Below are 15,591 nucleotides of genomic sequence, written 5' to 3'. Positions count from 1 at the left end.
CATGTTAATTCTTTTTATTATTGTACATATATATACTCTTAGTATTATTCTTATGTAGCAATTTTCCGCGAATTGTTTGTTTATTTTTATTTTTATTTAGATTTATTGTACCATATAGTCTAATGTTGACATACATTCTTAAATCTATCCCAACGTCATTTTTTTACCTAAAGTATCACAATGTTGCTATTTTGTTTCATCAACTATCCCCTGGGACTAGATGGTGATATCAAATTAGCAACGTTAGGATACTTCAGGCAAAAAATTAACGTTGGGATAAATCTAAAAATATCTCTCAACGTTTGGTTATATGATGTATATATTTTTACACTTCGTTCTTAAAATTACAGCTCATATTTCACATGGGCCGGACTCTTATTCGACAATTCAAGGCCCAGCCCATCCTTTCGTGCTCCTTCTCCATCTCTTATCTCTCTCCTCCTCTATGCTCACCGGCGGTTGATCGTTCTGTCTTCATCTCTCCCGCGGCGCGGCGATCTCCGATCTGCAGCTCAACTCCTCCCGCCCCTTTCAGCCGCCGTGTCATTTTCCCGGCTGAACTGAAACGGGTGATGGTTTCAATTTCAGGGTTCTGGCAATTTTGTCGAAAAGTGAGCTGATTGATCTGCAATTGCATCCATATGTTCGGAGCAGGAGAAAATGCTTTGGTATTGTTCGAATTTAGTGGGAAGACAAGACTGCTGCCTTTATGCTAAATCCCTTAAAGGGCTTCTGAGGGAGGTCAAGTTCTGGACTTGAAGTAGCTGAGGAAAGGGAAAAGTCCATTGCTTTACAATCATGGCTCTGGGCATGGCCCTTGGCGTTTGTATCATTGTTCCCGTCCTTCTGTTGATCCGTGTCGCATACGTCTTGTATCGGAGCGGGAAGCCTGTCGGTGCAAAATCTCCGAAATCTTACAGCACTCTCGTAGTCTTAGGCTCAGGTGAGTTCAGAACCGTTTCCTGTGCTCTGAATTCTATGAGTCTATGGTAGTTGTTTGGTGTTTTCTTTAATGTTTGATTCCTATTGGACCATGTTGCTATTCTTAGGAGGTCACACCGCTGAGATGATCAATCTCTTGTTGGTGCTTGAGAAACATAGGTTTACACCGAGATACTACATTGCTGCTGCGACTGATAACATGAGTCTCCAGAAAGCTCGTTCGCTAGAGAACTCATGGGCCGATAAGGTACATTTCTTTTTAGCTCGTTTATCGTCCTAACTAATGGGAAATAGTGTGTACGATGTCAAATGGAAAATGCGATCGTTAGGCGAGACGGGGTATTGGAAATATGACACGTGAATTGATGCTTATGGTTTTAGTGAGGCACTTTTATGCATCTATGAGATCTGGCTGCAGGAAAACTGCAGCTCTCAAAGATCGGAAGGGCACTTGAAGTATGATCCCTCGCTGGAATAACTTCTGACCGATTGTTCCATTTTCATTTGTTGAAAGATTTTCTTTACTTGATCCTTGTGAACAACTTCTGAACAATTGCTAAAGCATCCTGATGTTGCTGTCTGAGGCATGTCTGTGATTATGGAGTACTAAGCTTGTAAGTTGGAGCAAACCCATTTTGTGGAGTTGCCTTTGGTAGGTATTAGCACACCCTCTTGCTCGTGGACGACATCATGGGGTGACTGATAATTGAGATTACAACAAATTAATCTTCTTAAATAGAACTGTAGCTTAGAGTGTTACTTTTGATTGACAGGAGTTGATGATACTCTCGCATGTTTGACATGCGAAATGAGCAAACTTTCTTGGTTTGCTAATTCAATTTCTTTTCTTAGTGGTTTTTCTGTTTTGATACTCCAGATTTTTTCCTCGCAAGCCCGGGAATGAGCTTCTCATATTCCATAATGGTTTTATTCCCTTACTTGACAATGCTTGAGTTTCTGTACAAACGCTCAAGCAGAATTTCATGTTTCCTAAAAATAAAGAGGAAAAGGGGCTACGTTTGGTTTTGAAGTTTTTTTTATTTATTTTAAACTCTACTCCACTTGAGTCTATTTATCTTTAATTCAACAACATAATTATTACTTTTAATTGTTTCTTCAATTTTTTCAACCATTCAATTCAATTTTTAATACTAAATTCTCTCAACTATTCATTACTTTTTCCACAATTCAACAACACAATCATTACTTTCTCTCAACTATTCATTACTTTTTTTTTCACTTTTTCTATAATTCAACAACACAATCATTACAACCCCAAATAAATATAATTATTTATAGTCTCCACTCCATTCCCAAACAAAGCATGATCTCATGGATGTCTAGAGTATGAGAGAAAATCAGAGTAGGAACATTTTTATTACTTCTTTAAGGTTATATGTATACCATTGGACTTGCAACAAATATTGCTTACCACAGATATGATTCAGAATCAAAGTTAGGATTGTGCAGTTCTCTTCCATTTAATGGTGGTTTCTGTCTCGAGGTTTTCTCATTCTCTTGCATGCTACATATGTAGGGTGGGGATAAGATAGCAAAAATTGCAGCAGAGTATATGCAGATATATCGAAGCAGAGAAGTCGGTCAATCTTATATTACCTCTGTCTGGACAACTTTAGTTGCTCTTGCCCATGCATTATGGTTGATGCTAAGAATCAGACCCCAAGTGGTACTGCTCCTGAGACTACTATTTCTTTTTTGGTTTCTTATTTTCGAATGTTATCGTTTTTCACATGGGTATATATCTGTTAAGTGATTAATAACTTTTTTCTCCAATTGAAGATCCTTTGCAATGGCCCCGGAACTTGCATTCCGCTTTGCATGATTGCTTTCTTATTGAAGGTTGAGATCTCGTGCCTTCCGTTTTCAATTATTCATTTCCTTTTTTGGGTTTCGATTGCTATGGCAGGCATAGACTGAGAGCTGCTTCTCTTAAATGATACTAACTGCAGGTGCTGGGAATCGGATGGTCATCTATCTTTTACGTTGAGAGCATTGCAAGAGTGAGGCGGCTCTCCTTAAGCGGCTTGATTCTCTACAAGCTGCGTGTGGCCGATAAGTTTTTCGTACAGTGGCCTCAGTTACAGCGCAAGTACCCACGGGCTGACTATGTTGGTTGTCTCATGTAATTAATTTTCTTTCTAATAGAGGAATGTGGAGGATAAACACTCTATCGTTCCTCCTAATCCCTCATACAAACAAACGGTAAAGGGACAATAACATTGAGATACTTCCATTGAAATTCCTGCTACTGCGAGGAAAAAAATTGATCGCGCGATCTTTAATTTGCTATTGATCATATACGTACTCGAGCTGTTTGTAGCCTTTCATGAACTTAGCAATTAACTGGGACAATTTAATTATCAAACAAGATTGATCATTGGATTCATTACCACCTAATCCAACACCCAATGAAAATTCCCAAAAAAAATAAAAAATAAAAATAAAAATTGCAAGACTGGTTTACAAGTGATGCGGAAATGGATTAGCCTTTGAAATGAAACATATTGGTGGTGGCATGTGCTTCATTGTCGGACCGCGGTGTAGAACAATCGTGTGGATTGATCTTCGACAATGAACAACTGATACTGATAGCAACCACAAGGCTGATAAGGTCCTTCGGTCCCGTCTCTACGGTGTAGAACAATCGTGTGGATTGATCTTCGACGACGAACAACTGATACTGATAGCAACCACAAGGCTGATAAGGTCCTTCGGTCCCGTCTCTACGGTCATACGTGAAGCATCTTATCCATTATTATTTACGGAGAAAAAGTAATTAAAATTTTTGGAACTTTGCAACTTTTTCAGAAATTGGATAAGATCAGTTGTAATAAATGCAAGAACGTGAGAAGCTCGCCCGATATTAAACACGCTGCATGAATTTTAAAGATAGATAAATTGAACAGACGTTTGAGCGGAAATTAGTATTCAACTATTGGCTGGAGATACTCTTACTTCACTGGAAAGAAAATCGTGTCAAATTTCTATTTTTGTTATTTCTTATATGTTTAGAGTTTCTGACCCAGATTATCTCATAATTTATGTAAGAAAAATTACATAAAAAGAAATAATGAACATCTACTCACATTTAACTTTGTCTCATGATATGAACCTCGATGTGTCTCACTATTTTCTGTCGTCGAAATCTAAAGCACTAGGAAGAACCGTCTCATTTATTTATCACAATTTTACGTACCTTCAATCTATATCAATATATCTATATATATGAAAGTAAAGACAATATGAGCTCAATTAAATGGCCTCAAAAAACTCCGTTACTGAATAAAATTTTCTCAGTTTTTTATGTTTTTAATTTTTCAATTTTAATTGAATTACTATAAATTAGAAAAATATTTGAATTGCAATTGCCAAGATATGGAATCTGTGGCCTATATATTCATATTATAAACAAGGAAATAATATACATATGTATATATATGTACACATCTTATGCTTTTACCATTCAAAAAATAGATATATATATATATATATATTATGGATTTATGTTTTATTTTAGATCGTACATATAAAAATGGTAAAAAAAATAGAATAAAATATATAGTAATTTATGCATATGTTTCTATTACATTATGTAAATATTAATATTAGATATGGAATTTGTGGAATATATATTTATATTATACACAAGGAAATAATATACATATATATGTCTATATCTTATGCCTTTTGCCGTTCAAGATATAGATATATATATATATATATAGATATATATATATATATTGATTTATCTTATATTTTAGATCGTACATAAATAAATGGTAAAAAATTAGAATAAAATATATAGTAGTGTATGTATATATTTCTATTACATTATGTAAATATTATTATAGAATAATAAATATTATGTTTACTTTTATTATTGGATTCTCTCTTTTTCGACTACTGTATATATGTGTGTGTTTTTGATAATGAGATAACTTAATTCCAGTAAACAATTTATACAAAAGAGGACTTAATTTTCCTTCCCATATTTGGTTAGGGTTCTTGAATGGATCGCTTAAACTTTTATTAGAGTTTTCGTGGAAATCAATCATTCAAGGTATTAGTTATTCTTTTATATTTTGCTCAAAATAATTACTATTTGGTAAAATTGTTGAATTGTCATACAATTTAATATTGAGAATCCAAAAAAATATTTATATTAAATTCAAAACTATTTCACAAATAATATTCTCAGTATGGTGTGAAACCATACCAGTAGACATAGTTTTCTTAGATATTGTATTGTTTTAGGAAAATTTTATTTTGCTCTAGACGTATATATCTAAGTAATAAATACTTGATACTTATGGAGTTGATGATATACAAATCCTTAATATTCATTATCCAATAGATATATGATGAATACATATGAATACTAACTCTTACGCTTTTACCTTTCATAATTTACGAACTATATATATTCGGCGTAGAATTATAACAGGTTTTGATGAGGTCTTATTAATGATAACTATTAAAAATTACTAATTCTTTTATGATAATTATTTTAAGTAGTTATTTTTCAGTTAATATATTTCCTTAGATTGTGTGTTTCTTCAGACACACAAACTTGACTATGTCAATGTAATATATAATCAATATATCAATATCTATATCTATATATCTATGATTCCACATACATCTATATGAAAGTAAGGACATGATGGATCCGACCAGATGGTCTTAGAACACTAGGATTTCAAATGGAATTTCCTTGGTTTTTTTTAGTTTTTTAATTTTCTTAATTTCAAAAGATATTTCATGCTAAGATTATGATAAAAACATATTTTTTATTTTTCTCATAGATATTATTAGTTATAAATATTTAATATATAAATTTTAATTTTTTAAAATTCAAAAATGATTTCGAGTGTTTCTAATTTTTAATATTGAATATTAAAAAATAATATGTAAGAACAATTAATTTTTTCTAATTTTTTTATGAATACATTATAATTAATAAATCACCAAATTTTGAATTTAAAAAATTAAATAAATATTTTAATTATAATTATCAATATAATAGAATATTTTTAAAACTTTTTAAGAACATTTTATAATATGCGTAATATTTAATAATCTTGAATTAGATAAAAGTTAATATCAACATCGGTCAATATGATGAGCGTGAATAATAATTTCTTCTTGAAATATCTTCAATTTTTCTTTTTTGATCTTTTTGTCCTTTATCACTAATAATTTGTGGGTCATTGATCTCTTTTAAGATAGAATATCTTAAATAATCAAATCTATATCTTTATTATTATCTAAGTGTTTAAAATGTTTGAATGTTAAAATATTTATGCTAAATTATTTGACGATTCAATCAGATCACAACATCCAAAGTGCATTTTTAGGTTAAAATTATTGGATGATATATAATTGGATCTTATTTGAGGTCCATTTACTCTAAAAATTACCATTTGCATGAAGATTAATGATGGAGTCATTAGTGTGATATTAATGTAGATGCTGACTCTATATGTATATATATACACACGCGCTATACTATTATAAAGTTTTTTTTTGGTGAACTTTTTCTTTGGTTGAAAATTATGATTTATACAATATATAATAAAAATTGAAGAAAAGGGAAAAAAAAAAGGGAATCGAGTTTTAAATAGAAATTTTTCGATTTTGAATTTTTAAAATTTTTAATTTAATTATTTTTTGTTAGCTAATTATCAACAAAATCTTTCAAAATTAAAATAATCTTTCAAAATTAAAATAATCTTCCAAAATTAAAATAATCTTTTGAAATTAGAATCTTACGAAATTATTATTTGCCATGCTAATTTAATTTATTTTAAAAAAAATTCCTAAGATTCTAATTTCCTAGAGAATTTTTGGTAAATAATTTTGGAATATTTTGTTAATAATTTTATAAAAGAAAATAATTAATTATGGAAGATTTTGTTTAATTTCGAAAGATTTTTAAATTTTAAGAATATTTTTAAATTTATTTTGTCGATCATTTTATAATAGAAAATAATTAAATTAAAAAATTTTAAACTCAAAAAATCGAAAAAATTTCATTCAGAATCAGCACATTCTGAGACCATCCGATTAGGCCCACCTTATCATTGTTTTCATATATATATATATATATATATATATAGATGTAAGCAGGCTTGAAGTGTGCTTAGATTGCTCAATGAATTGTCATGAATTTTCGAAAATTTATAACTTTTCTTTAAATTCTTTTGGGCAAATTACACTCCTTACCCTTGATGTTTGCTTGAATAACACCGAACCCTGTTCTCGTTAAAATCTGAAACTTATTCTCAATTGATTTTTGTTGGCAAGCTTCCGTTACTTTCCGTTACATTAACCATGGGAAATCAAGAAATTTGACCATGGTAAATTTGGTTTGACTCAAAGAAAAACATATTTTAAAGGAAAAAATTTAGGTAAACTAGACACTCCTCCCATAAGTTTTTATAAAATGACACTCAACCCCATTCTTGATACAAAATGACACTCCACACTATTGACCATGTTGACTTAATAAGAAAAATCTTTTTTGATTCCTAAATTTTAATCGCTTTTCGCTTTCATTCTTTTTCTTTTTTTTGTTTACTCTTATCATCAATATTACATGGTTTCTCTTGCTTGAGGAAATTTCGATAGACCTATTAATGCGTAATATTTTTAAGAATAAAATATTTTTCGAAAAAAAAAGACACCAACACATCAACAATAACTGAGGCTTTCAAAAGTTTGGAGAACTAATGATGGTCGTTGACGAGGCGTCACTCCTCAAGATGAATATCCCAAACTATTATACTTGACATCTTGATATCGAAAGACGAAGCTTACTACCATATAATATTTCCGTAAATAAAAATTTGTCGAAATAAAATTAACGAATAAGACAATAACTATAAGGAGCATATCCAAAATAGATGACTATAATATTCACTAAAGCCATCAGTGATTTCGAATAGGCTGCCAGCACCTTGATCCCTTCGCACTCGTACCCTTCATAAATCACTGCCAACTAGTGGTCTCTATAACATTGCCAAGAAGGTGACCTTAAAGTCCCTATATCTCCTCTTTATTATTGTTCCTTTTTTTAAATTTATTAATTTTAAAGATCATTTTATTATTCATAATGCTTGCTCAAATACTTATATATGAAGAGACTTGCGTTCAGCATCAGCGCTCGCGAACACGACAACAAAGTTTTGGGTGACCATTCTAACGACTAATAACCTCATACTACAAAAGAAAATAGAAAAAAAAAACACTAGCTACTTTCAAGGAAAATTTTTGATAAAATTTTCTGCTGAAAATTATCAACGGATTTCCTATAGATGGACTTTTATAAAAAAAAACTTAAAGAAATAAAAGTTATTTTTCAAGAAAAATCCCTCAAAAATTTTAAAAATCGAGGGAATTCCCTCAAAAAATGAAAAAAAAATTGTATTAATAATTTTACAGGAAATTTCCTAAAAATTTTAAAAATAATATTATTATAGAAATCCAGTTTGAAATATTGATGTTAAGGGTGGACAGCGATCATGAATAAAAACCACACCCCCTACAAAAAAAAAAAGGATAAACGAAGGACTTAATCGCTATCAACAACTTCCATTGGAAAATTTACGAGAATTCCTTTTTCTAATTTTCTTTAATTTATAAAATAATATTTTTATTCTCAAAAAATTTACTCGTCATTAATTTTGGTGGAAATTTAAATAGCAAGACTAACATAGACCAACCATGATACCTTGAGGACAATATTAACCATATACAAATGAATTAGGATGAAATTGATAAAACAATTAAAGATTGAGGACACAAAAAAATATTTTTCTATTAGGTCACCTTGGTTAATGGGGTGGAGGAAAATCCATATTAAACATATATATGGACTTTTATCGAAAAACTTAAAGAAAATAAAAGTTACTTTTCAAGGAAAATCCCTCAAAAATTTTAAAAATCGAGGGAATTCCCTCAAAAATAAAAATAAAATGTATTAATAATTTTTCAAGGGAAATTTTATAGGAAATTTCCTAAAAATTTAAAAACAATATTATTATAGAGGTCCTAGTTTGAGATATTAATGTTAAGGGTGGACTGTGATCACGAACAAACCACACCCCCCAACAAAAAAAAAAAGATAAACGAAGGACTTAATCGATATCGACAACTTCCGCTGGAAAATTTACGAGAATTCTTTTTTTTAATTTTCTTTAATTTATAAAATAATATTTTTATTCTCAAAAAATTTACTCGTCATTAATTTTGGTGGAAATTTAAATAGCAAGACTAACGTAGACCAACCATGATACCTTGAGGACAATATTAAACATATACAAATGAATTAGGATGAAATTGATAAAAACAATTAAAGATTGAAGACACAAAAAAATATTTTTCTATTAGATCACCTTAGTTGGTGGGGTGGAGGGTCAATTTTTTATTAAGAACGGGATAGAGTGTCATTTTCTTTTAAGAATGTGATGAATTGTGATTCAACAATACTACAAGGAAGGGGGTGTAATTTACCAAAAAAAAAAAAATCAAATCCCGTACCGTCCGCCCTGATTACTCCTTCGAAAACAAAATCAAACCAAAAACGCGTTCTGGCCCTAATCGATTTCCAACACCTCGATGATGGGATTCGACCCTTAGGCGGATTCAGAGGTTCGGCGTCCGAAATCGAAGGTCTAGTGTGAGAAATTAAATTTATGGTTCATCAACTAAATTACTTTGATATATTTTCTGAAATTCCAGTTCTTAGAGAGGTGAAACCAATCTTGATTCGGCCGAATTGAGATTGCATTTGAGTTTTCTTCAAGACCTCAAAATGCATATACTGCTATCGGATAAATTATTTGAGATATTTAATTGTTCAAGAAAATATAATCTTATGAAAGATCCGCAATCTACGAAATGTTTTTCAAGCACCTGAAATTATACATCGAACTATTTTGTTCACGATTTCTTTTATATGAAGGCATACTTTGATATATATGTATATGTATTTTAATAATGTGACAAAAAAAAATATATATATATATATGTATATGTATTCATCAATGCTTTAAGCCTGCATATCGCACGCGGGCCTTCTATGTGTTGGAGATATAGATATGGATTTCATAGTTTACCAGCGGATTTAGTTGCAAATTTTTCTTCAAAAGATTTTATACGAAGGCAGTATAGCATTCTTGATCCGCAACTTTAGCTAGGAATATGACCTACAAACTCGTTATTTTGGGATTTGAATTTGAATTATACTGTGGTCGGAACCCTCCGCCATGCTAGGGAGAAAATTTTCGTGTCAATTACATCATATCATAATTTCTTAAGAATTTTAAGGGTATGTTTAATTTTAGAGTAATATTCATTACTCTACTCCACTTTAACTTCACTTATCTTCAATTCAATAACATAATTACAAGTTTTCCTTTTTTCTTCATTTTTTTATCTTAACTACCATTCAATTCAATTTTTAATATTAAATTCTTTCAACTATTCATTACTTTTTTCACAATTCAAGTTATTCAACAACACAGTCATTACTTTTTATTAATATTCATTAATTTTTTCCATATTTTTTTCATAAATCAACAACACATTCATTAGAACCCTAAATAAATATAATTATTTATAAATAAATATACTTTTATGTTTAAATTTTTTTGCTAACACTTCAACTGATTTTTTCAACGAACATATTGACTCCCAAAAATCATGTGAAATACATTTTTACTCTATTGCTATCTTTTATAAATTTATATAATTGATTTTTGTTACGAAAGATCCACTTTTACTCTTCTAATAATAAGATTTTACAAACTAAAATTGAGGACTAATTTCACAGAAAAAATTACTCCGTGATCCTTTCATGACTTTTTCTTGAAAGCCTTCAAAATGCATAAAAAATAAACAAAAAAATTCAAAACAATGCAAATAACTAAAATAATATATTAATAGAAAAACAAAAAATCCTATTGGTGTTTCGCAGTCTTTTATTAATCTACGTTATCGATTTTTTTTATGAAAGACGCGCGTTCTTTTTTTCATGTGCATTATGATATAGATGCACTTTCACTCCTCTAATATTAAGATTTAGCAAGAAAAAGATTAACTAATTTTCAAATATATATGTGTGTGTGAGAGAGAGATTTTGAGATCCTTTCACGATTTTCCTTTCTTTTTCCTAAACATTTAATTCATAACGATCACCGGCACCATTGTATAACCATTCATCAACTAAGGATTCAAAATTACATAGAACAAAACAAAAGTGTTATTAACGTTGCTTGGTGCAGGCGATTCAAAGTGTATTCCCATAAATAAGATTTCGGGTTCGACTTTTGTGAATAGAAAAAAATCATGATTGAGGAGGGTTACCCCTTTAATAGGTCTACTCTGCTCGAACTAAATTAGTAACAGCCCATTGAACTTTTAAATAGTATGGCGTAAGACCCGAATACATTAAAAAAGCTAAATAAATTAAATATATATTATATTATATTATATTATATTATATTATTATAATAATATAAAGAAGACAAAAAAATCAAAGGGGAATATTATATATCGCTATCCGAAATTTCTATCTTTTGAGTGAAAATCGAATTTCAACCTCTTTTTTCTAACTAATTTCTTTACTTTTTTGCTCGAAACTTCATCATAAGTAGAAGTACTACGTATAAGCTTTCTATAGCCACGAAGAACACGAGAATCGGAAGTCCAAGCAATGAAAACGAATGCTTTAAAATCGATTTGGAGACAAGAGTAATAAAAAGGATGGAGTTCAAAAGAACTTTTTTCATATAAAGAATTAATGTTGACGAGAATCAAAATGATGTGATCAAAAAATGACTGAATTGATGTGACTAAAAACGAAATTAATGTGAACAAGAACTAAATTGATATGACCAGAGACCGAATTGATATAATTTTTTTTTATGGACGCGATCGATGCAACTTGCATAAATCATGGACGAAATTGATAATTTACATGAAACCCGGTGAAAATCGAGACAGGAGGATCTTGAAGTCAAATCTATAAAAACCTTCAGTCATTTTATATGGAAATCCGAGACGAATATCCATACGAGACCAAAACACGAGGAGGCCTTGAGCGGTACTCATGTGCAAGGCGCGCATGAGCCGGAACCAAGCTGAACTGAAGGGGGTGGTCAAATCAGACCTGACCAGTGCCATATAAACTTAAGTAAAATTATAAAATTAGTTGGATCTGATAAAAAAAAAATTGGTCAACTGATAATAAAATAAAATAATTGGTCAGTGTGGGTTCAATTTCCATTTACTCCCCGTAGTTAGTTGGCAACCTAATAAGGCCACTTTCATAGTTTAAGTTGTCTCGAAATGGTCCCTGCAGTTTGTGAATCTGTCTTGCTCGCCCCAAATCAACCGGACGGTGTGACTTCACTTGGGTTTCCTCAGAAACCAGTAAATCCGATCCCGAATGCTTTCGAGTTGTAAACAATCGAGCTCCTCTCTGCCTAGTTACCAAAGCCATCATCATTTGAAAGGCAGATGGCCAGACACCATCCAAAGGTTCCATGAAGCCCATACACGAGATCACAGACGAGAGTAGCTAAAGGTACGGGTTTCCGTTGGACCATCGAAATCCTTTTATTCCAATGTTTGCTCCTGCAAAGAATGAATCAAACAGTACTGTACAGACTTAAATCGATATCTAACCTACACTCTCCACCAAAATTATTTCCTACTTATGACCGATTTATGTGAAGTTGAGGAAAAGCCGATGCCGATCCTTCCTGCAGAAGATATCCCAACATGTACAATCGAATGAGTCGGCACAGCTCAGCTCAAAGGTCAGTGCCTTATTTCAAAAGCAGCTCGTCATGATATTCCCGTATGCCATGACCCGGCTTCGTATTCTTCCGCTCTTAACTCATATGCAAGAAAAAACAGTAAAATAAATTTCTCTTGCCTCGTTTTGCAGTTGAATAATGGGAGCTCTGTCAGCAAAATTGTGGTCAGCATCAGTGACGATTTTCCATGAGATCGGCGAGGCTAATCTTCCCGCAGTTGCCGGTGTCGAGCCTATCAAAAGTGTTGCAGATCCGTATGATGTCCGTCTCAGACACCTTCCCCATCTCTTTAAGCTTGTAGATGACATACTCAGATTTACTGCACACATTAACAGCCCCGACGATAAACCAGCATTATAACATTCAAAGTTCGGAAATCGAACAATCCGCGAGAGGGTGACAACTCGGAAATGAAAAGCTTTTGGCTTTTAAGGGGAAAAGTCCTGTACGTGGTCATCATAGAACACATACAAATTCTGTTTGTCAGCCTTCATGGAAAAGGGATTGCTTTGTAAAGTTTATTGGAAAGCTCCAAGCTTTTATGGGGCCCGAACACTTTATTCTCTAAAGTACCATATTTGTAAGAGCACACTGGAGAAAGACATCTCGGGGCTACAACGCTACTGACAGTGTCAGGAGTCGTAATTTCGCTATTTCAGTAATATTCAGACCGTGTCAGTTCTGCTTGGGATGAAACTATCGTTCATACGTGCAATGAGTATTATCGACTGCTGACCAAATTGTGGCGGACTAGATACAAGCAATAGAGCATATACCTCACGAAGCCGTTGTTATCGATATCGGCAGCAAGGAAATCGGCCACGGTCATGTCGTGCCCCAGGACCCACTTTGTCATCCTCCTCTGCCTCTTATCGACCCTCGCCTCGGCCAAGTACAGGAAGGCCCGAGCAACCGCGAGGGTCGAGACCAGCAACCAAACTGAGGCGAAGATTCTCCCCGAGAAGGTACTGAAAGCCCGGTCCCCGTACCCGACTGTCGTGACCGACATAACCGACAGGTACAGGGAGTCCAGCCACCCCAGCCTCTCGACGAAGTGCATGACCCCGGCGCCGATCCCAATGCACAGCACCACGACCCCGAGGGCCAGCCCGACCTTCATCCGTATCCTCATCCTGCCCTTCTTCACGTCGATGAAGTAGGACCCGGGCCCGGCCCCAGACTTGGCGTCCATGTAGTTCTCGCCCTTCTGCTTCACGGCCCGGAGGAAGTAGTTCTCCTGCAGGTCGAGGACGTAGCTGACCATCCCGCTGAGGAGGATGTCGATGAACCCGAACCCGACGAGGACGAACATGATGGAGAAGAGCTTCGTGGTGGGGCTGTTGGGGGTGATGTCGCCGTAGCCGATGGTGCACATGGTGACGATGCAGAAGTAGAGGGCGTCGACGACGGGGTGGGTCTCCGAGGCGGAGAAGCTCTCCCGCTGGAACCAATAGCTGACGACGCCGAGAGAGAGGTACAAGATTAGGAAGATAACGGCGTGGCGGATTATGGACTGGGAGGCGGACTGGGGCTTGGGGTCGGCGGGGAGGCGGGAGAGGGCGAGGTCGTTGATGACGGCCATAGCGGGGGCGGTCTTGCTGCGGTGGAAGAGGGGTCTGGCGGGGTAGTGGGGGGTGGACGGGGGGCGGAGGAGGAGGTGGTGGTGGTGGTCGGGGAAAGGGTCGAGAGGGGAGAGGGAGGGGGAGGCGGGGGCGGGGGCGGAGTTGGATATGGCGTCGAGGATGTGGGAGGCGGCATCATCGGAGGAGGGGGGAGGGCCGAAGATGAGGCGGTCCTTAAGCTCCACGGGGGTGAGAGGGACGGGGATTGAGATCTCGTCGTCCTCCGGGAGGGAGGACAGGGAAGGTCTCCTCTTGGGGCTCGAGTATTGAGGCAGCAGCGGCTCCTTCTCCATATGCCAACGGTTTCAGCTTCTTCTTCGAGAAGGTGACGAAGAAGGAGGAGGAGGAGGAAATGGCTGAGCTGATCGATTCGATTCGGGGGTTTTGGCTGTTAGTGGGGATCGCTGGATTGGGTCATCGTCGTGATTTGGGGGCGGAAACGGCGGACGTTTTCAATTTTTGCTCGATTTCCATGGCAGCATTGATTGATTGGGGAGGTTCACAGCGTGCGTAGGCCGGTCGGTCTGTGTTTCGGACCTTTTGATGAGGCTGTTTTTGTTTGTATTATGTATGGGAAAAAAGATTTCCTCCGACACATTTCGAAGGATATTCCTCCGACTGTGTCTGTTTCACAAAGTGCCCCTTGTTTTTGAATTATTACAGACCTGCCCTTTTGTCTCTATTCGACAACGCCGAATTCGGCATTTCTAGCGTTACACCTTCAGAATATTTGCATATTTACTTCCTCCGAAATAGTGAGCCGAACTGCAGGGCTAACAGTGGGAAGACGTATTGCGAACGGCTCGGCTAACAGTCGGCCCGTTATCTTCAGCCTATGCACCATGGTGATGGAAACACGCGTGGCCTGTGGTAATGATCGGTTATAATCAATACCCTCAAGAAAGAGGCTCAGCATATAATCAATATCACTCACTAAGTCAATATCACTCACTAAAAGATAAAACTCTTTAAACATAAATTCTCTTTCATTTATAAGACTCGAACCTGAAATTTTACAAAAAAAAACATGTATCGAATATCTTAAACCAACCCATAATAATGGCCGGACATTCAATTTACCTTCTCGCCCCTACACGATTGCACAGCCTGATTCGATTCGAGTTACCTTCTCGCCATGATCACACAGCATGATTCGATTCGATTCAATCAGAGATTAGTTT

General features: G+C 34.7%; 2 protein-coding genes across 3 annotated transcripts; one reads left to right on the top strand and one right to left on the bottom strand.

The window, feature by feature from the left end:
- The first annotated feature begins 429 nt into the window (after positions 1-429).
- On the top strand, positions 430-3,256 carry LOC116203878 (UDP-N-acetylglucosamine transferase subunit ALG14). Its single transcript, XM_031535837.1, has 5 exons — positions 430-943; positions 1,050-1,189; positions 2,480-2,629; positions 2,743-2,802; positions 2,913-3,256. Exons 1-5 carry the CDS (start codon positions 799-801, stop codon positions 3,087-3,089), a joined length of 672 nt encoding a protein of 223 aa, XP_031391697.1. The 5' UTR covers positions 430-798; the 3' UTR covers positions 3,090-3,256.
- An 8,852-nt stretch (positions 3,257-12,108) lies between these two features.
- On the bottom strand, positions 12,109-15,278 carry LOC116204750 (two-pore potassium channel 3-like). Of its 2 annotated transcripts, XR_004156402.1 has the most exons (3): positions 13,565-15,277; positions 12,908-13,107; positions 12,109-12,603 (listed from the first exon to the last, which is right to left on the bottom strand). XR_004156402.1 is itself a non-coding variant. In XM_031537010.1 (2 exons), the coding sequence occupies exons 1-2, from the start codon at positions 14,701-14,703 to the stop codon at positions 12,960-12,962; spliced, it is 1,287 nt and encodes a 428-aa protein (XP_031392870.1). In that variant the 5' UTR covers positions 14,704-15,278; the 3' UTR covers positions 12,109-12,959. The 2 variants fall into 2 exon arrangements, 1 of the variants encoding a protein (XP_031392870.1); XM_031537010.1 differs by having other exon boundaries at positions 12,109-13,107; positions 13,565-15,278.
- Between the last annotated feature and the right edge of the window lie 313 nt (positions 15,279-15,591).

The sequence above is a fragment of the Punica granatum genome, chromosome 4, assembly GCF_007655135.1.
Source record: "Punica granatum isolate Tunisia-2019 chromosome 4, ASM765513v2, whole genome shotgun sequence".
Lineage (NCBI taxonomy): Eukaryota > Viridiplantae > Streptophyta > Magnoliopsida > Myrtales > Lythraceae > Punica > Punica granatum.
This window is presented reverse-complemented; position numbering and strand designations above follow the sequence as displayed.